Source organism: Chrysemys picta, chromosome 7 (assembly GCF_011386835.1).
Source record: "Chrysemys picta bellii isolate R12L10 chromosome 7, ASM1138683v2, whole genome shotgun sequence".
Lineage (NCBI taxonomy): Eukaryota > Metazoa > Chordata > Testudines > Emydidae > Chrysemys > Chrysemys picta.
Genome location: NC_088797.1, coordinates 47,237,607 through 47,260,379, shown reverse-complemented (window position 1 = coordinate 47,260,379; position 22,773 = coordinate 47,237,607). Strand labels below are relative to the sequence as shown.

General features: G+C 47.5%; 1 protein-coding gene across 14 annotated transcripts in view; it reads right to left on the bottom strand.

Annotated features, from left to right (window-relative positions):
- DOCK3 (dedicator of cytokinesis 3) overlaps nt 1-22,773 on the bottom strand; it is a 642,920-nt gene that overhangs the window by 59,780 nt on the left and 560,367 nt on the right. For all 14 annotated transcript variants that reach the window (XM_065551338.1, XM_065551344.1, XM_065551339.1 and 11 more), the window contains 3 exons: nt 17,346-17,406; nt 16,551-16,644; nt 15,427-15,575 (listed from right to left, as the gene is read on the bottom strand). In XM_065551338.1, coding sequence (XP_065407410.1) covers nt 15,427-15,575; nt 16,551-16,644; nt 17,346-17,406 — 304 coding nt within the window. The remainder of the gene's footprint in view (nt 1-15,426; nt 15,576-16,550; nt 16,645-17,345; nt 17,407-22,773) is intronic.

Below are 22,773 nucleotides of genomic sequence, written 5' to 3'. Positions count from 1 at the left end.
ACCCCGGTAGAGAGTGCCACAAGCAACAAAGAAAGCTTGAGGTGGGTGAACCGCCCAGAAAGCACAAACTTGTACTTCAAAACTAAAACTAAAATAAAAATCTAAACAAAACAAAACAAGAAGAACAAATACTCTTAGAGCAGCAGCAGACACCCCAGTGATCCATCTTGAGCCAATGGCAGTTAAGAAGGAACTGGAGTGGCAGTGGGTCTGCCCCTCCCTAGATGCCCTTGCACTGGAGCACAAGGTGTATAATGCACAGAACAGACCTGTGGTCACTGCTAATTAAAGCATCTGGTCAAGAGTGCATAGGTGCATACACATTCTATGGTGGAGCACCCCTAGGGACAATAACTTGAAAACCAGAACTTGCATAGGAATTGGGCCTATACTATTGAACTCACGGCCGAGGGACATAACTATGACCGCTAACCTCAGTATGTTCAGAACTAAATGCAAAACTCATTTCTTCACCTTATCCTTCCCTAATCAAGTTCTTCCATACAGTATATCCACTGTCTCTCAATGAAATTCTGGTGACTATTCAGATTTTTACTCCCACAGGCAGGGAAGAAAAGAGAGAGAAAGATTTTTTTTTTGTTACTTCTTTTAAACTTTGTGAGATGCTCAGATACTATGATGATGAGGGCTTCATAAATTGATGTGTCTCAACCCTTGTCTATCTTGCCTATTTAGATTATAAGCTCTTTGGGCAGGGATTGCTTCTCACTATTGGACTAACAACTATAGATCGTTAGATACTTCAATTGTTGCAAATAGGAGACTACTACATTGAGAGCAACATTAGTGTAAATATGGCAGTCAGAATCTGACCCCTCCTTTTTTTAATACTAACTAAGGTTTTATAGCCCTGCAGCCTGAGCCCCTTGGGCTGAAGTCTGCTGACATGAGTTAGCCACAGGTGTTTTATTGCAGAATAGACATACCCTAACAGACCAGTAGTAATGAATGTGGATAATGTTTTTCTTGTTATGTGCACCTTTATTTAAAAAATGAACCCCCACATCACTTGATACAGTATATCAGACCTCTCTTTATAAGGCTCTCCTAAATGTCTCCTCTACCATTTCTGCTCTCTCACCCTCAATACCATGGAAGACCTCTTTATAATACAACATGACTGATTCTCCAAACAGGTCTATAGCAAGGGAGCACTGTAGACACTTACATTCAGTTTCTTTTCTTTACATTATATCTAATTATTTAGGAAGTTTTAACTGGTTTACAAATCACCGTCATGTAAACAACAGAAATAAAATGTTAGTTGTCACAAAAGAGAAAGTATCAGAGGGGTAGTCGTGTTAGTCTGGATCTGTAAAAAGCAACAGAGTCCTGTGGCACCTTTAAGACTAAAAGCTGTATTGGAGCATAAGCTTTCGTGGATGAATACCCACTTCGTCAGATGCATGTCTGACATGCGTCTGACGAAGTGGGTATTCACCCACGAAAACTTATGCTCCAATACAGCTGTTAGTCTTAAAGATACCACAGGACTCTCTGTTGCTTTTTACAAAAGAGAAAGTTACTCACCTTGCAGTAACCAAAGTTCTTCGAGATGTGTGTCCCTTTGGGTGCTCCACTTCAGGTGACAGTGTGTCCCGGTGCCATTGATCGGAGATCTTCGATTGCAATGCCTGGCCGGGACACACACGCTCAGCTACTGTCTTGCGGTCTTGTTAGAGTCTGCCTGAGCGCGCAGGTCCCGCGCCACCCTCAATTCCTTCTCTACCGTGGAGAGGTCAGAATAGTACTCCAAACTAGAGGGGAGGAGGGCGGGGAGTGGAGCACCCCCAGGGACACACATCTCGAAGAACCTCAGTTACTGCAAGGTGAGTAACTTTCTCTTCTTCTTCGAGTGCTGTCCCTGTGGGTGCTCCACTCCAGGTGAATGTGAAGCAGTACCCACTATGGCTGGTGGGACTCTGGAGTTGCGGCAGTGAGTACTGTAGACAGTACTGTATGGCCTACTGTGGTGTCTGCCGTAGTATCCTACGTGATAGCATAGTGTTTGGTAAATGTGTGTTCGGATGACCACGTGGCCGCCTTACAGGTATCAGGAATTGGTACATTATGGAGGAAGGCAACGAATGTTGACATGGCTCGAGTAGAATGAGTTCTGATGCCTTCAGGCAGTTGAGCATTCTGAATGCGGTAACAGGATCTGATGCAGTCAGAGATCCACTTGGAAAGGAGTTGTTTAGAAATGGCTGCACCCTTTGATCTCTCCATAGTGGAGACAAATAGTTGCAAAGACTTACGAAATGGTTTAGTCCTGTCTAAATAGAAGGCAATTGCTCGTCTGACATCGAGGGTATGCAGAGTCGCCTCGTGCGGAGTCTCATGAAGTTTGGGATAGAATGTAGGTAAGTATATTGGTTGGTTAAGGTGGAAGGTGGACACCACCTTAGGGAGAAATTTAGGGTGTGGTCACAGGGTAACTTTGTCTTTAGAGAAGGTTGTGTAGGGAGGGTAGGCCATCAGGGCGCTTATTTCCCCTACCCTCCTTGCTGATGTTATAGCAACCAAGAAAGCTACCTTCCATATGGACATATGAAGAAGAGATGAGGTAGCTAAGGGCTCGAATGGAGGTTTCATAAGACCGTGAAGAACGAGATTGAGATTCCATACAGCTGCCAACGGATAAATCTTGGGGTAGAGATTTTTTTGGCCCTTGAGAAAGCGTTTTATGGTAGGGTGGGCAAAGAGTGAATAGCCGTCTAACGAATTGTGGAAAGTGGTAAGGGCTGCGAGGTGTACTCTGATGGAGCTGAGTGAGAGTCTGTCCTGTTTTGGTTTCAGGAGGTAGTCTAGGATGGGTCACAATATGGGGTGATAAGTGTTTATTTGAGCACCACAGGGAGAAGCGCTTCCACTTCTGTAGGTAAGTTTTACGGGTGGAGTCTTTTCTACTATGCAGGAGGATATATCGGACTTGCTCAGAACAGGCTAATTTGCGGGTCTGGAACCATGAAGGAACCATGCTGTCAGGTGGAGTTTCTGGAGCTGAGGGTGAAGAATTCGTCCGTTGTCCTGAGAAAGCAGATCTGGTCTGTTGGGGAGACTTTGTGGATAACGAGCGGACATGTGGAGCAGGTAAGGATACCATGTCTGTCTCGGCCAAGCCGGGGCAATGAGTATGACCCGGGCCTTGTCGTCTCTGATCTTGAGCAGGACCCTGTATATCAGAGGGATCGGTGGAAAGGCGTACATGAGAGAGTTGTTCCATGGGATGAGTCCTTAATCCTGCTCTGGAGCAAAATAGGTGACATTTGCGATTGTGGGTTGTGGCAAAGAGGTCTATTGACCCGGGTGCCCCATTGGGAGAAGAGCTGTTGTAGTATCGCGGGGTGCAATTCACATTCGTGTTCTTTGGAGAAGTGTCTGCTGAGTGTGTCGGTGGTAGTGTTGTGACAGCTGGGTAGGTATGACGCAATAATTTGTATGTGGTGTTGTATGCACCAATTCTACAATCGGATGGCCTTCATGCACAGGGAGTGCAATCGTGCTCCCCCCATCTGTTGATGTAAAACATACATGCTATATTGTCCGTTAGGACCCGGATAGATTTGTTCTTTATGCGGGGAAGAAAGTGAAGGCAGGCTTGTCTCACTGCTCTGAGCTCTAGGAGATTTATGTGTAGACATGTCTCTGGCGCGGACCAGCGGCCTTATGCCGTGTGTCCCCCCAGATGTGCTCCCCAACCAATCAGGGAAGCGTCCGTGGTGAGCATGAGTGTGGGGGGATTGTTGTTGGAAGGGAACACTCATGCAAATGTTCTTTGGTCTTGTCCACCATTGCAGGGAAGCTAGTATGTTTGCTGGAGGAGTTAGCAGCATGCAGAGGCTGTGCCTGCTGCATTTGTAGTTTGAATTGAGCCATCCCTGAAGACATCTCATGTGCAGCCTGGCGTACTTGACCACGAAGGTGGTGGCTGCCATGTGGCCAAGGAGCTGTAGGCAAATTCTTGCCTGTATCCTGGGATGAACAGAGACCGTACGTACGAGGTGTATGATAGCGAGGAATCTGTTGTCTGGGAGTGAGGCTCTGGTTCGAATTGAGTCCAGGTGAGCTCCAATGAATTTGATCTGCTGTGTAGGTGTCAGGGTGGATTTTTGGACGTTTATTTGCAGGCCCAAGCTGTGGAAGAGGGAAATGGCAAAATGGGTAGCTTGTAGTGTTTCATTGTATGAGTTGCCCTTGATGAGGCAACCATCTAGGTGGAGGAAAAAGTATGATCCCATGTCTGTGGAGGTGGGCCACGACTATGGCTAGGATCTTGAAGAATACTCTCGGTGCTGTGGAGAGTCCGAAAGGGAGTACCCTGTATTGGAAATGGTCGTAACCAATTGTGAACCGTAGGAAGTGTCTGTGGGCTGGATGAATGGATATATGAAAACAGCCGTCCTCTAAGTCAAGGGCTGTGAACCAGTCCCCGTGTTCCAGCACAGGTATTACTGTGTCCAGTGTGACCACCTTGAATTTCTGTCCCCTTACGAATTTGTTCAGTCAGTGTAGGTCTAGTATAGGCCTCCATCCCCCAGTCTTTTTCTGGGTAAGAAAGTAGTGGGAGTAGAACCCTTTCCCTCGATGTTGTGTTGGCACAGGTTCCACTGCTCCTATTTTTAGCAGATGAGCCACTTCTACGTGAAGCAGGTGCTTGTGAAAGGGATCCCTGAAGAGGGACGGGGAAGGGTAGGAGGGTAGGATATAAAAGGGATAGAGTAACCGGACTGAACTATTTCCAGGACCCAACGGTCTTGTGTAATCTGCTGCAAGGCATAGTGGAAAACCTGGAGGCAGTGGCCAAATGGGCAAGTAGGCAGTGGAGTCAAGGGGTGGTCATGCAGACCCTCGACCAACACTTCAGAATTGTTGTTTATTTCCCGATGAGTGGGAGGTAGCTGTTTGTGCTTGGTTTTGTCTGCGCCTAGGAGGTCTAGGGCGATTCCTGGGTATATCGTATGGTCTGTTCTGAGGCTGGTGATACTGTTGTGTGCGTGGCCTCTGGTAAGGTTGATGCCGCTGTCTCCTGGGAAGGAATGGGTAAATGCCCTGAGTGCGCAGGGTCGCTCTAGAATCTTTCCTGGTGTGAAGGACTTTGTCGGTTTTCTTGGAAAAGAGTTTCTCTTTATCAAAGAGGAAGTCCTCCACTTTGGTCTGCAGGTCTTTGGGGATACCGGATGTAGAAAGTCAGGAAGATCTGCGCATAACCACTGCAGTTGCAGTAGTGCAGGCAGCTGTATCTGCCATGTCCAGAGTTGCTTGTAGGGCCACTCTGGAGACCAATTGGCCCTTGACAAGGACTGACTTAAAGTCTGCTCTCCTGTCCTCTGGAATGTAGGAGGTAAAATCAAAGAGTTTATTGCAGTTATTAAAGTCATAGCTTGCAAGTAGGGCAGAATAGCTTGCAATTATGAATTGCAGAGTGGAGGATGTATAAACCTTGCGGCCCAAGATGTCAAGGTGTTTGAGGTCCTTGTCTTGTGGGGTGGGCCGATAGTGCAGCTGTTTTGTCTGACTCCGCTGCGTGCAATCTGTGCTCAGAGGCGTGCACAGACTTTTGTTTGGCTTTTTCCAGTGCCGCGGGTCTCTTGTAGGTGCCCTGCGGGAGGTCCGCTGCTGCTACCTGAGTGGCAGGCAGGCTCGGTGCCGACGTTCTTTTCGGCACCGGGGCAGAGCGTGCTGTTGGCACCAGGTCTATTTTCGGTGCCGAAGGGACCAGTGCTGAGGAGACCTTCCCGGCACAGGAAGTCAGGTCCCTGCCTCTGTGGGAGCCATGGCTGAGGTGCTGGGAGGGTCGGAGGCGCCTGCCTTCGGCGCTCTCAGTACTGAGGGTAAGGATCTCGCAGGAGACCCTTTACCCTTGTGAAAGTCTCTGCTTGGAGACAGTTGGGCTTCTTGCCTCTTCACCTGAGAAGGTGAAGCCATGTTCCCAATTGGTTCGGACATGGCCGGGGAGCGTGAGGGAGAGGGTTTGACATTGCCTGTCTCCAGAGGTGGCTGCAGGGATTTCTGCATGAGAAGCATTTTCAACCACAGACCCTGTCATGACGAACCCTGGTTTTGAGGCTCGTGCAATGGACACACTTGGCAGGGACATGTGTCTCGCCGAGGCACGTCACACAACATGAGTGTCCATCGGACCTTGGCATAGAGTCCTGACAGGAAGCACATTTCTTGAATCCTGAAGCCCCTGGCAGCATTGAACTAGGAATGCCGGGGGAGAGTGTCTCCGCGGGAGACAAGCTTGAGGAAAAAATTTTTTTTTTAAACTAATTAACTATTCTAAGGTAGGGGAAACAACAAGGGTGTTACTAACTAACTATATATTCTTTGTAATTGTTTCCTTCAGAGACCAGGGAAGAGGATCAGCACTGCCCCGAGTCCCGTCTTCAGCCGAGGACAGTTGAGAAGGAACTGAGGGGAGCATGGGACTCTAACAAGAAGGGGGCTCAGGCAGACTCTAACGAGACCTCGAGACAGCAGCTGAGCATGTGCGTCCTGGCCAGGCACTGCTATCGAAGATCTCCGATCAACGGCACCGGGATGCGCCATCATCTGGAGTGGAGCACCCACAGGGACAGCACTCTAAGAAGAACTGAGAGATGCTGTATCTTTTATTTGAAGAAGCTCAAAACATGGTAAGTGAGATCTCGGGAACATTTAGAAAGGAAAGCATAAATCCAAGAATTAAAAAAACAAAAATAACCATCCTAAATTTCTCTATCTTTTGTGAATGGCAAAAACTAACATAAGATTCTTCATATCAGCTTTTTCAGGGTCTTTTTTGGTTGTTGTGGTAATATATATAGCTTTAAATGACGAAAATCTTTTGCACTGAGGACATGAGTTATATTTAGATAGTCAATAACACAACAGGAAACCAACTGGAAGACCAGTTGCTTGGGTGCTCAGAATATCACTCAGGCTTTATGATCTCATAACAATAGCATCTTTGCTGTCTGTTTCCAATTCAAATGAACTGATACATTCTTATAGGCCAAAAATTTCCTTTTCAAACATTACATGGTTAAGCGTTTATATTTGCAATCCAAATGGCATTTATTTTTTATTTATCACACAAACATTTTTAAACTTCAATGTATGGACCCTTTGCCTCCTCAGATATTCTGGATTTATCTAAAAGAACAGAGCAGAAAAATGAATTATAAAACAGTTTGAAAGGAGTACTTCCAGGGTAGATTGGCAGAGGCCCTGGAGGTTTTTCGCCTTCCTCCGCAGCATGGGGCAGGGATCGCTAGCAGGAGGGTTCTCTGCCAATTGAAGTCACCAAGACACAGGATTTGGGGACTTCATCAGCAGAGTCAAGGGAAGGGTAGGGACGGTTTTGTGGCCTGCAGCATGCAGGGGGTCAGACCACATGATCATAATGGTCCCTTCTGACCTTAAAGTCTATGAGTCTATGAGTAAGAGTCGTTTTCTGAATCCAGAGATTCAGAGATTCAACTGGGATGTTACAACTGAAGCTTATATGAATGTCTAATGTCTACTTTTAGACAGAGGACAGTGAAAAAATGGAAGCTATTCCTCTGACTTGACCCTATAGATGTTTTCCCCTCCTGCTTGCATGTTCCCTTTTTTCCTGTGATCTGAATGCTATTATAATTGTATCTCAGTTTTCATTATTTCTACCAGCTCTGTCAAATATACTTTGATATTACACCTGTCATCCTAAATCAAGCTCTCTCTTTTGGTTAGCTTTCAACACAGAGATATTCTGTTGCACTGGGTGAACATTTTGTAGCTACAAATTGAGATACCAGGGAGGAAAGCTCCAGGATATGACTACTGTCTCCATCTTTTACAGAAGAGAGAAAGGAAGAGGGAGAGTGTAGACTTGAAAAGGATATAGAGAGAATAAACAGACAACTCAAGTGTGGTGCTGTAACTGACCGTTGAAACATTAGATCCCCTTGATTAAAATTTATGACTTAAATGAGACCCATCTGTAATTTTATATAATCAAAGATCTGAGTTCTAGCTGTAGTCCCTGTGCAAGTTCCTGTCTTCTCTGTGATGTCATTTCTCTTTTCCCCCTTCTCACCATGACTTCTTCATCTGACCCTGATCCTCCACTCACCTTGTGCCTGATCTGTTTTCACCTTTTACAGCCTCCTTCACTTGCTGAGCATCTCTCATCTACCCCCTTATTACAACCTTGCTCTATGGTGCCAGCAGTTCTACACTGATTAACACTAAACACACTCAGGAGGCACTGATAAAGCAAATCTCAAAATTCACAAATTGCAACATTTATTTACATGAGCTGCAGTGGATTTATGTGGCAGATTTTCAAAAGTGCTCAGCATGCACAATTGGGGGCAGATTTTCAGAAGACCTCAGAACTCAATATGCTGAACTCTTTTGGAAACTTGGCTACTTATTTTGGAGGATAGATGTCAGCTGAGCTCCAGCTGTGGGTTCTGGGTATTTGAACATGTGCTCTTTTGAAAATCTGGCTTTGTGCACCCCTGCTCAAAACAGTAAGGGAGAAGAATGTATACTGAGATGTCACAAACAGGATAGGCTTCATTAGGCTGCTAAATATCGCTAATAATGGGGGGTAGCAGTGGACTTGATGCAAAATGCTGCTTAATTCTAAATCTCTATCCACCAAGAGAATGAATCAAATTTAGTCTGTTCCATTCACTGTCTTTAAACTAACAAAGTCTCAGTAGCTTTTAAGGTGATGTCAATGAATATTTGGGTCTGAGAATAGCAAATAAAATCTCTTTAAATCTTGATTTCCAGCATAAAGGTTACATTTCTGACCCTGGCTAATAACATACCAATTAACTGTACCTCAGGGAAGAACAAAACAGACAGAGGAAAGAACAAAAAATGTCTGCCAGCAAGAATCTGGTGACTTTACTGAATTCCCTTCTTCTTTCTCAAGCTCTGCTGCAACTGGAGAGGTTACAATCTGGAAGCTGCTAGAATCATTGTCAAAAAATGCAGATAAGATGCAGTCAAGCCGAGATGAAGTATTTCAATACTGAGAAATAAGGCGGAATCACTAGAATTCACATTTACTGAGAGCAAGTTGAAATCTTCATATGTGAAAATGGTACACAAGGAGTTTTATAAGACAAAATGTTGACTGAGATCCTTGAGATTTAAAAAAATCTGTTAAAACAAGGTTTTTGCACAAATAGCAGACTAGACCTAGAAAATCAATCCAGTGCTTAAAATCTTAGCACTACTGGCTTCTTGAGATACAAACCCATTAAGGACAGAGTGGAAGAGATGGAACAAAAAACATCTTTTCTGCTGGGTGTTAATGTGGGTGGGTGTTAATGTGGCTTTAAGCCACCTTCGTGCCCTTCCAATTCTGGGCTGCTCCATGGGCTGAAGTGACTCCTGACATAACTTGGACAGTCATGTAGGGGCTGTCTAAGTTATGGCAGCAGCACCACCCACAATCACTTAGTGCTATGTGCTGTGGTGCTGCCCTGAAACACCCCTCCTGTCCTCAGCCCACCCCTGGCATGCCCTTCGTGTCAATGGTTGCAAGGGGGTCCTCAGAAAACAGCCATAGCTGTTGTCTTCCTCAATTTCTGTGCTGGAGGAATTCTCCTCTGGCTGTATTCAGGGGTTTTAGATCCCCTTTATGCTACTGCAGACCTTTTACACAGTGTTAAGAGGCTAAGAATCTCACCCTTAGAATGCTGCTAAGGAAACCCTTATAAAGGACAGACAGAACAAATTACAGCAAGCAGCACAATAGCAGCCACTGGTTGTAGAGACAGAGAAAGGCTTCTGGCCACCCAGAAAAAAAGAGCTCACAGAAATGGTTAGCTGCAAAATTCTGCTATTCCCTGACCTGAGCCCTGCTACATAGCAATGGAAAAATGTGCTGAATAGTGTCAAAAGGATTTTGCTGCTCAAGGCATTTCAGTTTTACTCCTGTTTCTAGCAAAACTGAGCTACATACTCAGGGAAAAAAATACTTGTTTTGGGAGGCTAATTCAGTGATTCAGTTACTGTCTAAGGTAAAAGGAAGCAAACATACAGCAGACAACCCCATAAATATCCATCTGGAAGAACACTAGAAGCATAATAGTGCAAGAACCAGTAGTACTTTTGTTATATTGTCTTATACAATTGATAATGTCTCAAACAAGACCTTACTAACCTTTAACAGTTACAGAATACACTATTTTATATATAGGTTTCAGAGTAGCAGCCGTGTTAGTCTGTATCCGCAAAAAGAAGAACAGGAGTACTTGTGGCACCTTAGAGACTAACAAATTTATTAGAGCATAAGCTTTCGTGGACTACAGCCCACTTCTCTGTACTCTTTGCCTAATCAGGTAGTCCTGAGATACTAGCTGAAGTTGATAAATCTGTGGAATGTAGTTGGCTAAATACAGTATTGAGAATATCTGAAGCTTTATAGAGGGGGTGAGAGTCAGTTTTACTATACAAGAACACTACCCTGAGAACAAAGTATTTCTTTGTTAGTGTAACAAACTCCTTGTAAATACGCCACTCCCTTCCCCCAGTAAATTGAGGATAGACTTTTCCCATTATAGCTACATGCAGTATGTTTCTTTGCCAAAGTACAGGTCTTTCACTGACCGTGGCCAATGAGGAACTAAATGAAATATTAATCCCGTTCTCTGTATGGTGCAGAGGTGTTTGTGCTTTATGCTGCAGCTATGCTGGTTCGAGGGCTGGAGAAACGAGTATCGACTCTGTTGCATAAGGGAAAATGAAGATTTCCTGGACAGACGTCAGGAGATGCTTCTACGGCCACAATGTTCTGAAGATTCAGAGCAGGCGCAGCAGGGACAGAAGGATTGTGAAGAGGTTTGGTAGCATGTGACCTCCAGAAGGAGAAAGAGGAGCGTCCATGCACCAGCAGTGGAGATACAGGTGAGCAATCGTTTCCATGTTCTCTCCACAGGTATTAATGTGGAGAGTGGACTAGATGACCCATCTGAGGGAAGGGAGCAGAAGGAGACTCCACCGATTGGCAGGCAAAAGATGCACTGTCCTAGGGATGGGGGTTCCACGACCACCACTCCCAAGAGGAGGAGGAGGGTGGTCGGGGACTCCCTCCTCAGGGGGACTGAGTCATCTATCTGCCGTCCCGACCGGGAAAACCGAGAGGTCTGCTGCTTGCCAGGAGCTAGGATACACGATGTGACGGAGAGACTGCCGAGACTCATCAAGCCCTCGGATCGCTACCCCTTCCTGCTTCTCCACGTGGGCACCAATGATACTGCCAAGAATGACTTTGAGCGGATCACTGCAGACTACGTGGCTCTGGGAAGAAGGATAAAGGAGTTTGAGGCGCAAGTGGTGTTCTCGTCCATCCTCCCTGTGCAAGGAAAAGGCCTGGGTAGAGACCGTCGAATCGTGGAAGTCAACGAATGGCTACGCAGGTGGTGTCGGAGAGAAAGCTTTGGATTCTTCGACCATGGGGTGGTGTTCCAAGAAGGAGGAGTGCTAGGCAGAGACGGGCTCCACCTAACGAAGAGAGGGAAGAGCATCTTCGCCAGCAGGCTGGCTAACCTAGTGAGGAGGGCTTTAAACTAGGTTCACCGGGGGACGGAGACCAAAGCCCTGCGGTAAGTGGGGAAATGGGATCCTGGGAGAAAGCACAAGCAGGAGAGCGCAAGAGGGGAGGACTCCTGTCTCATACTGAGAAAGAGGGACGATCGATGAGTTATCTTAAGTGCCTATACACAAATGCAAGAAGCCTGGGAAACAAGCAGGGAGAACTGGAAGTCCTGGCACAGTCAGGGAACTATGATGCGATTGGAATAACAGAGCCTTGGTGGGATAACTCACATGACTGGAGTACTGTCATGGATGGATATAAACTGTTCAGGAAGGACAGGCAGGGCAGAAAAGGTGGGGGAGTTGCATTGTATGTAAGAGAGGAGTATGACTGCTCAGAGCTCCGGTATGGAACTGCAGAAAAACCTGAGAGTCTCTGGATAAAGTTGAGAAGTGTGAGCAACAAGGGTGATGTCGTGGTTGGAGTCTGCTATAGACCACCAGACCAGGGGGATGAGGTGGACGAGGCTTTCTTCTGGCAACTAGCAGAAGTTGCTAGATCGCAGGCCCTGGTTCTCATGGGAGACTTTAATCACCCTGATATCTGCTGGGAGAGCAATACAGCGGTGCACAGACAATCCAGGAAGTTTTTGGAAAGCGTAGGGGACAATTTCCTGGTGCAAGTGCTGGAGGAACCAACTAGGGGCAGAGCTTTTCTTGACCTGCTGCTCACAAACAGGAAAGAATTAGTAGAGGAAGCAAAAGTGGATGGGAACCTGGGAGGCAGTGACCATGAGATGGTCGAGTTCAGGATCCTGACACAAGGAAGAAAGGAGAGCAGCAGAATACGGACCCTGGACTTCAGAAAAGCAGACTTTGACTCCCTCAGGGAACAGATGGGCAGGATCCCCTGGGAGAATAACATGAAGGGCAAAGGGGTCCAGGAGAACTGGCTGTATTTTAAAGAATCCTTATTGCGGTTGCAGGAACAAACCATCCCGATGTGTAGAAAGAATAGTAAATATGGCAGGCGACCAGCTTGGCTAAACAGTGAAATCCTTGCTGATCTTAAACGCAAAAAAGAAGCTTACAAGAAGTGGAAGATTGGACAAATGACCAGGGAGGAGTATAAAAATATTGCTCAGCCATGCAGGAGTGAAATCAGGAAGGCCAAATCACACTTGGAGTTGCAGCTAGCAAGAGATGTTAAGAGTAACAAGAAGGGTTTCTTCAGGTATGTTAGCAACAAGAAGAAAGTCAAGGAAAGTGTGGGCCCCTTACTGAATGAGGGAGGCAACCTAGTGACCGAGGATGTGGAAAAAGCTAATGTACTCAATGCTTTTTTTGCCTCTGTCTTCACGAACAAGGTCAGCTCCCAGACTGCTGCACTGGGCAGCACAATATGGGGAGAAGGTGACCAGGCCTCTGTGGAGAAAGAAGTGGTTTGGGACTGTTTAGAAAAACTGGACGTGCACAAGTCCATGGGGCCGGATGCGCTGCATCCGAGGGTGTTAAAGGAGTTGGCGGATGAGATTGCAGCACCATTAGTCATTATTTTTGAAAACTCATGGCGATCGGGGGAGATCCCGGATGACTGGAAAAAGGCTAATGTAGTGCCCATCTTTAAAAAAGGGAAGAAGGAGGATCCGGGGAACTACAGGCCAGTCAGCCTCACCTCAGTCCCTGGAAAAATCATGGAGCAGGTCTTCAAGGAATCAATTATGAAACACTTAGAGGAGAGGAAAGTGATCAGGAACAGTCAGCATGGATTCACCAAGGGGAAGTCGTGCCTGACTAACCTAATTGTCTTCTATGATGAGATAACTGGCTCTGTGGATGAGGGGAAAGCAGTGGATGTGTTATTCCTTGACTTTAGCAAAGCTTTTGATACGGTCTTCCACAGTGTTCTTGCCGCCAAGTTAAAGAAGTATGGGCTGGATGAATGGACTGTAAGGTGGATGGAAAGCTGGCTAGATCGTTGGGCTCAACGGGTAGTGATCAATGGCTCCATGTCTAGTTGGCAGCCGGTTTCAAGCAGAGTGCCCCAAGGGTCGGTCCTGGGGCTGGTTTTGTTTAATATCTTTATTAATGATCTGGAGGATGGTGTGGACTGCACTCTCAGCAAGTTTGCAGATGACACTAAACTAGGAGGCGTGGTAGATACACTAGAGGGTAGGGATCGGATACAGAGGGACCTAGACAAATTAGAGGATTGGGCCAAAAAAAACCTGATGAGGTTCAACAAGGACAAGTGCAGACGTCCTGCACTTAGGACGGAAGAATCCCATGCACTGCTATAGACTAGGGACTGAATGGCTAGGTAGCAGTTCTGCAGAAAAGGACCTAGGGGTCACAGTGGATGAGAAGCTGGATATGAGTCAACAGTGTGCTCTTTTTGCCAAGAAGGCTAACAGCATTTTGGGCTGTATAAGTAGGGGCATTGCCAGCAGATCGAGGAACGTGATCATTCCCCTTTATTCGACATTGGTGAGGCCTCATCTAGAATACTGTGTCCAGTTTTGGGCCCCACACGACAAGAAGGATGTGGAAAAATTGGAAAGAGTCCAGCGGAGGGCAACAAAAATAATTAGGGGTCTGGAGCACATGACTTATGAGGAGAGGCGGAGGGAACTGGGATTGTTTAGTCTCCAGAAGAGAAGAATGAGGGGGGATTTGATAGCAGCCTTCAACTACCTGAAGGGGGGTTCCAAAGAGGATGGAGCTCGGCTGTTCTCAGTGGTGGCAGATGACAGAACAAGGAGCAATGGTCTCAAGTTGCAGTGGCAGAGGTCCAGGTTGGATATTAGGAAACACTATTTCACTAGGAGGGTGGTGAAGCACTGGAATGCGTTACCTAGGGAGGTGGTGGAGTCTCCTTCCTTGGAGATTTTTAAGGCCTGGCTTGACAAAGCCCTGGCTAGGATGATTTAGTTGGGAATTGGTCCTGCTTTGAGCAGGGGGTTGGACTAGATGACCTCTTGAGGTCCCTTCCAACCCTGATATTCTATGATTCTATGATTCACTGCCCTCCTGGATGAAAAAAAACCCCACCAGCAACAAAAAATCCTTAAAACTCAGGGAATTCTGCTAGTCTTGCCCTATGGAGCTAAGACTCAGGAGTTTTTAGAGAATGGAGATAATGTAGACGGGGGGATAATCTGGTCTTTAATTTTTACAAAATTGTATAAATACCTTCTAAAACTCACCTAATGAAACCATCCCGAAATATCATAACATAAGAGATCATAGCTCATATATCACTACAGTAATTTTAAAATTTGTTTATTTACTGTGGGAAAGAGAAGTCAAATAAGTGACGTTTGCAAGTTGTTGCATTTTGTTCTGAGGCAGTGAATGGATAATGGAGTCCAATTGGAACCCCAAACCTGTGAGTAAAACAACAGCTGAGGTGAGGAGGATTAGTCTTTATTTTTCAGTGCCACTTAAATATGAATGGTCAGTGGAATTTAACCCTGCAGGTCAGAAAACAACCAAATCTTAACATGAATCACAATACATATAAGTGGAATTTTTCAGAGCTTTCTACAAAGAGAGACTTTTTGGAAATGAAGCAACTGAAATTCACAGAGTTCTTTATCAGTCCAGCTGATTCAGAATTTGGACAGAAGGTGCAGGAATTTGCTGGATTCTTTTTTCTGGATCTAACTCATCTAGTTCTGAGTTTTATGTTTATCCCCATTCATTTTCTCAGCTACTCTCTAGCTATCTGCTGTTTAGTCTACAATGCTGAAGGTCCACTTATGACAGCATAAGATTTTTTAATATACTATTTAATTGAAAAGATGGGTTGGGAGGGAAAAAAGCAAGTCAGGGAAACAGAGGGAAGATGTTGGAGGAGAGCAGTAATTGGCATACCTTCCCTTTGTTGAAGTAGTGGATAATCTTCCGGCATAGCCCCTCCTTACGTTGCCACTCTGTCTGTGATGGGTAGTGCAGGAACTCTCGCAGAGGTCTGTCCTCCCACTGAAGTAGCTCACAGTACAGAAGCAATGTAAATGCAGCCTCTGTTAGAACAGCAATCAATGAAGACTGAGTAAATTACGACAAATAAATACAATTAATGGGTTTGATTTGCACTTGGATTTGTCAAGCAAATCATGATCCGAAATTTACCTACAGAATAACCCAGTGGGGAACAAAGTGCGTGAAAACCAAGATTCCCTTTCTGAAACATCTGAGAGATGGAAGCTACTTGGTCAGTGGATCAACAACTTCATGTTGCAGCATTACAAAGATGACATGTCCTGGTCATTCAGTGGAAAATGTGTTGGACTCCATTCCTGTCATCTGTCCAGGGAATGGGGAGCTAACATGATGGGTTTTCGCAACTGCTGTCTAACTGTAGCGTCAATTACACTTTCTTGATTAATGTTCTCTGAAGTGGAAAAAGCACCTTACTAATGTTTGTACTTTCCCCTTCAACGTCATCTTTCTAACTTCCTCCAAGTTCTCCAAAGTTGTGCAGATGTATATAATTTAAAAATAGATTCTCATCTTTCAACTGAGATATAAACATAGCAACATATCAGACTGCTAATGCTTTTATGATTCATTTCTCCTTAGGTTTTCTCCCTCTCTTACAAACACCACCTGAATAGGATACATGACTAACATGTGGATTCTGCCAATACCGAATATTAGCAAAGGGCTACCATCCACAAGGTCCCTTCAACACCCTTCTTCCTTGAAGTACTGTTTCAAAATCAACCTCTTCACTAGGTTTCTAAATTTACAAACTGGTCTGTTTCTTAAACTGGTCTGTTTCTTAAACTGGTCTGTTTCTTGCTTTCATCAAAGCAAGTTGATTAACAATATGAAACAACAGGGCTTCTAACTCTTCTAACTGCAGTAGCTGATCTTCACAAAAATTCCTAGAAAAGTATTTGATGAATATTCAAAGAGAATGCTGGGAGACTCAACACTTCTGGCCTGCTTTCTAACACCAGACCCTGAAGAAAGCCTCCTTATTCATTACTAACCAGTGTAGTTCTCAGCCTGTAAGTGCATGTCACACAGCTTATGGATGTAGCGGATATACATCTCTTCCTTGTTAATTTCAGATTTATAAAAGTTCTGAAAAAGAGTTGAAAATTAATATTCAGAAACAATCTTGAGATACTTTGTCAGCATACAATAACCCCCTACTTCCAGGCAGCTAATAGAAACTGCATATAATTCGAAGAAAGTGCATTAATAATATGAAAGATTGGGCCCAATACTGCATTAATTTAAACTGGTGTAAAGGAGGAGTAACTCCACTAACTTCAATGAAGTTATGCTGAACTTAACATGAGTGCAAAGGAAAAAAGAATCAGGCCCATTGTATCCATATAAATATGAGTGTGAGAGAGTAAGGTACAAAAGAGTGAATCCCCACAAATATGTACTGGTGATTCATTCCCTCTGCACTATAAAAATACTACTGCCATCTTGAGAATCTACAGAAAAGGAGATGTGAGTGGGGGAGTGTTTGTACAGGAGGAGATTAAAGAGGAGGAAGGGAAAAGGATAAAATGCCTGTAGAAATATTCTTTGCTAAGAGTCACACTTGCTCATCTGCTGTGCTCTCTTGCCTCCTGTCTCAATGAAACCATTTTACTACACACTGCTGTAAATTCAAAATGGGAAAAACCCTAAATTTTCAGCTGCAGGATGCTGAGGCTATTAACCCTCTCTGCAGATCATCATACCTAAACCTTACCATTCCAGATTAAAATACTGTGTGTAGGATCACAATGTACAGGTCAATAAATACAAAAAGAAAGTGTTCTTACCATCAGGTTAACAGTGCAGCCAATCTTCTTGTTTTCTGTTTCATCTCCTTTCATGCAGTCCCTGAAAGGAGAAACATTGTTGAGACATTTAGACTGCAAGAGCATATTTCTTAACTAAAGATGATGCTGTTCTAGAACCAGAATTCTCTCAGATGCAAAAACAACAGTTAAGGCTAAAGTTTATTCTTAAAGCACCCCTCAAAAGAGACTCCATACAGTGCAGATCTAAAGAAGTTATTTAAGAAAGTTAGTCTTCAAATGAGCAAAATTTTAAAGTTAATTTAGTGCTATTAAAAGGTTCTGGATTGAGTGCCTTAGAGACAAGACAGTTACCTTTTCCATGATTGGTGTTCTTCGAGACGTGTTGCTCATGTCTATTTCACAATAGGTGTGCGTGCTCGCCACGTGCACCGTTGCCGGAAGTTTTTCCCCGAGCAGTACCCGTAGGGGGGAGCGCCCCCCGCGACCCTTGGAGTGGCACCTGCCTGGCACGGTATAAGGGAAGCTGTGCACTCCCTCCACCCTCAGTTCCTTCTTGCCAGACAACTCCAACAGAGGGGAAGGAGGGTGGGATGTGGAATAGACATGAGCAACACATCTTGAAGAACATCAGTTACGGAAAAGGTAACTGTCTTTTCTTCTTTGAGTGACTGCTCATGTGTATTCCATAACAGGTGATTCCAAGCTATATTTGTTGGAGGTAGGTAGGAGTTCACAAGTTCCCAAGACGGAGGACAGCCCTGCCGAACCTGGCGTCATCCCTGGTCTGGGGAACGATCGTATAGTGCGAGGTGAACGTGTGAACCAAAGACCACGTGGCGGCCCTACAAATGTCCTGGATGGGGACATGGGCCACGAAGGCAGCCGACAAGGCCTGCGCCCGAGTCGAGTGTGCCCTCACAATGGGTGGTGGGGGGACACCTGCCAGCTCATAACAAGAACGGATGCACGAAGTGATCCAATTGGAAAGCCGTTGAGTGGAAATCGGCTGGCCCCTCACGCACTCAGCCGAGGCGACGAACAGTTGCAAGGACTTTCTGAACGGCTTAGTCCACTCGAGGTAGAAAGCCAGAGCCCACTGCACATCGAGTGAGGCTTGGGGCAGAGGACCGGTAGAAAAATATCCTGACCCATGTGGTAGGCAGAGACCAGCTTCGGGAGGAACGTGGGGTGTGGGAGGAGCTGGACCTTGTCCTTATGAAAGATCGTGTACGATGGCTCGGAGATCAGGGCCCTGAGCTCGAAGACTCGCCTGCCCGACGTGATTGCAACCAGGAAGGCCACCTTCCATGAGAGGTGAGACCAGGAGCACTTGGCCAGTGGTTCAAATGGGGGCCCCATGAGGCGAGCCAACACCAGGTTTAGGTCCAGCTGTGGGACCGGGGGGTCTAGAATACGGAAAAAGACGGTCCAAACCCTTAAGGAACCAGACAGTCATAGCATGGGAAAATACTGTGTGCCCTTGCACCGGCAGATGGAAGGCCGATATGGCTGCAGGTGCACCTTGACTGACGAGGGCGCCAGGCCCTGGGCCCTCAGATGGAGGAGGTAATCAAGGATAAGATGGATCGCCGCGGTCACCGGGGAGACACCCTGGTCCGCCGCCCAGCTAGAAAACTGGGACCACTTCGCCAAATAAGCGTGGCGAGTGGAGGGCCGTCTACTTTCGAGGAGGACACACTGAACCTGCTCTTAGCACGTCCTTTCCTCTCCACCTAACCACTGAGCAGCCACTCCGTGAGGTGAAGAGCCGCTAGGTTGGGATGGAGGAGGTGGCCCCGGTCCTGAGAGAGCAGGTGTGGCCAGGCCGGTAAGGGTCCTGTACCAATGCTGCCTGGGCCACGCCAGGGCAATCAGGAGGACCCGGGCCTTTGTCCGACGGCTCCTCCATCTCCTGTGCCTGGAGGTGTAAGCTTGCTGCCACCCTCTTTAAGAGTTCTTGGTAAGCCCTAGAGTCCTCCTGCGGGATGGAGGGGGGCGGGGCTGCAATTGACTCCTCCGGGCGGGGCGAAGAAGCTGGTGTGGTGCTCTGGGTGTCGGCCAGCACCGGAGGGTCCACCACCTGGTCTGACTCCGGGCACGGTGCCGAGGACATACGCCCCATCCACTCCTATCTTGGGGGTCTGGAGAGGTAGGCCAATGGTGCTTCCGAATCTCCGGCCACTGAACGAGCTCCCACGGGGGCTGTGCCGGAGGCCATGGTGCCCACTGGTACCATTCGTCTGGCCACAATGCTCGGTGCCACTGCACCTGCTGTGGCACTGGTGGGACCGTCTGTCTGGGTTGGCTGGCCTGGTCCATCAAAGGACGGCTACGGATGGAGACCGGGCTAGCGTACGATCCGCTGCTTCCCGTGGATCAGGAGCAGCGGTGGTGCCGGGATCTACGATGGCCACGGGACCGCGATCTGGACGTGGAAGACTGGTACCGACGGTAATAGCTGCTCCACTAATGGCCTCAATGGGTGGACCCACGACGGCGAGACACCGGCGATCAACACCCGGGGCTGGGATGTCTTGACGGAGACTTGGAGCGGGAGTTCGAGTGGGAATGGCGTCGATGATCATGCTGTGACCAACTGCAGTACCCTCTCCAAGCCGAGGATTGACGGCGACGCCCGCCGCGGTCCTGCCGATGTTCGCCCCTTCAGGACAAGCGGTGCCGCGAGTCCCGGCTGGATGGGTCCCAGCTAGACAGTCTGATCGGCGTCAAGGGCAATCCACCTGGACTGTGCCCCGAGTGGTCGCTGGGCAGTGATTGGCGTCAGGAATGTTCCCTCGACCGAGCCCGGAGATCCCAGCGGTGGCTTGCCTCTGAAGCACGGGGCTAACGTGGAAGGCATCCGGAGAGGCCTGTTCCGAAAGGGATGGGCTACTCTGCTCAGCTTCAGTCGAAGGCCTGGGGCCCGGTGGCGATCGAGGACTGCCCAACATGGGCCTACCCCAGGGGTGGGCAAACTTTTTGGCCTGAGGGCCACATCGGGGTTGCGCAACTGTATGGAGGGCCGGGCAGTGAAGGCTGTGCCTCCTCAAACAGCCTGGCCCCCGCCCCCTATTTGCCTCCTCCCACTTCCCGCCCCCTGACTGCCCCCCTCAAAATCCCCAACCCATCCAACCCCCCCCTGCTCCTTGTCCCCTGACTGCCCCCTTCTGGGACCCCCGCCCCTCTATCCAACCCCCCTGCTCCCTGTACCCTGACTACCCCAGCCCCAATCCACACCCCCAACCCCTGACAGCCCCCCCGGACTCCCACCCCCTATCCAATCGCCCTCTGCAACTCGTCCCCTGACCACCCCCTCCTGACCACCCGCTCCTGAGAACCCCTGCCCCTAACTGCCCCCCTGGGATCCCACCCCCTTATCCAAGCCCCCCTGCTCCCTGTCCCCTGACTGCCCTCCCAACCCCAATCCACACCCCCGCCCCCTGACAGGCCCCCCCAGGACTCCCATTCCCAATCCTCCCTGTTCCCCATCCCCTGAGCGCCCCCCCCAGAACCTCTGCCCCATCCAACTGCCCCCCTCCTCCCTGACTGCCCCCAAGGACCCTCTGCTCCCCGCCCCCTTACCAGCAGCAGGAGATCGCAGCCGGGACACCCGGCCAGAGCCAGTTGCGTTCCCCACACTGCCCAGCGGGAGCAGCGGGCCAGAGTGCGGCCCGTGTGGCGGCGTAGCTGTGGGGAAGGGGGGATAGCGGGGGAGGGGCCGGAAACTCAGGGGCAGGGCAGGATGGTCCTGCGGGCCATAGTTTGCCCATGTCTGGCCTAGCCTCTGTCCCAGATTTCCCTTGGTGCTGCTGCAAAGAGGGAGTCTTCCTGGCCCTCTTGATGTGCCCCGTGGATGGAGAGCGGTGCCAACTGGTCGATGGTACCGGAGGGTCGCCGCATACCGATGCCCCGGTGCCAGGTGCCATTAGGATGGCCCGGAGCCTAATGTCCCTTTCTCTTTTGGTCCGAGGCTTAAACGACTTCCAAATCTTGCACCTTTTGCTGATATGGGTTTCTCCCCAGCAGCACAAACAGTCTGCGTGTGGGTTACTTCTTGGCATAGAACGCCTGCAAAAGCCGCACAACTTAAACTAACTAAACAGCTAACTAACTACAGGTACTAATGCTGAACCAACGAACAGTTCTGGGAATGAGCTACAGCAAAGCTGGAGCAGAGCAGTTCCGACGCACCTTCACTGGCAGCAAGAAGGAACTGAGGGTGGGGGGAGCGCGCAGCTCCCCTTATACCGCACCAGGGAGGTGCCACTCCAGAGGTCAAGGGGGGTGCTCCCCCCCCTACGGGTACTGCTAGGGGAAAAACTTATGGCACTGGTGCACGGGGCGAGCACGCGCACCTATTGTGGAATACACATGAGCAATCACTTGAAGAAGAATGAGACCTTCCATTTATGCACACACAAGGTGCAGTATGAGCAGTGGCAGTGCCAGGTTCTTCAAAGTGCACCAACAACGTGCCACAGCCCTGATCTGGAAGGACCACCTGTAAAGAGAGGAGTTCAATCTTCAGGATCCTTCAGACTTTGTCCTCTACTGAGACGGTGTTGTTTATTGGCTCCCATGCACTAGGAAAGGGACTGGGATTACTTCCTAATTTTAAAGGGGACCCTGAACAGGCATCAGATGATTATGGCCTACAGTCACTTGAACTGAACACCTATTGTAGAAGTGAAAAGCTCTGAATCCATCAAGTATCCAGACTTAAATATTCCAGCAGTCTAAGTTTCCAGCAGTTCTTGGAAATGATTTATAGCTTAGCACCATAAAAGTTAATCTTTAGTACTAAGTAAGCTTGACTAGAATGACTTTTATAAATTTGCAAAGAAGAGACAAAAGAACTTCTGAAGCCAGTGACACAGCAGAGGCTGTTGGGGACCACTGTGTCAGCAAACTGGTGGCCAGACACTTTCAGCCATCAGAAACAATTAGCAGTCTTCCATTTCATGGCTAGACTTGCTCTGTGTGTGACTTGCAAAACTACCACAACTGAGACTCTATTTGTCTGCTAACAAATGCTATACTGAGAGAACAACAGGCACGACCTATTGCAGCATGTTGGTGCAACACACTTGAAATACTGCTGCCAGATTAATTTAAATTAAAAAATTGAGGATTGTTACTGAATTAAATACGAAAATGAATACTACGATCAGTATAGTATCAGAGGGGTAGCTGTGTTAGTCTGGATCTGTAAAAAGCAACTAAGAGTCCTGTGGCACCTTATAGACTAACAGATGTATTGGAGCACAAGCTTTCGTGGGTGAATACCCACTTTGGACGAAGTGGGTATTCACCCACAATCCGTATAGTAGATCTTGTGCTGTTTTAATAGTAAATTCAATTAAAATAGAAGTCCCCATATTTTACATTTTCAGATTTTTGTTTTGATGAGTAACTGCACTGCAGAAATTGTCAGGAGAGAAAAAAA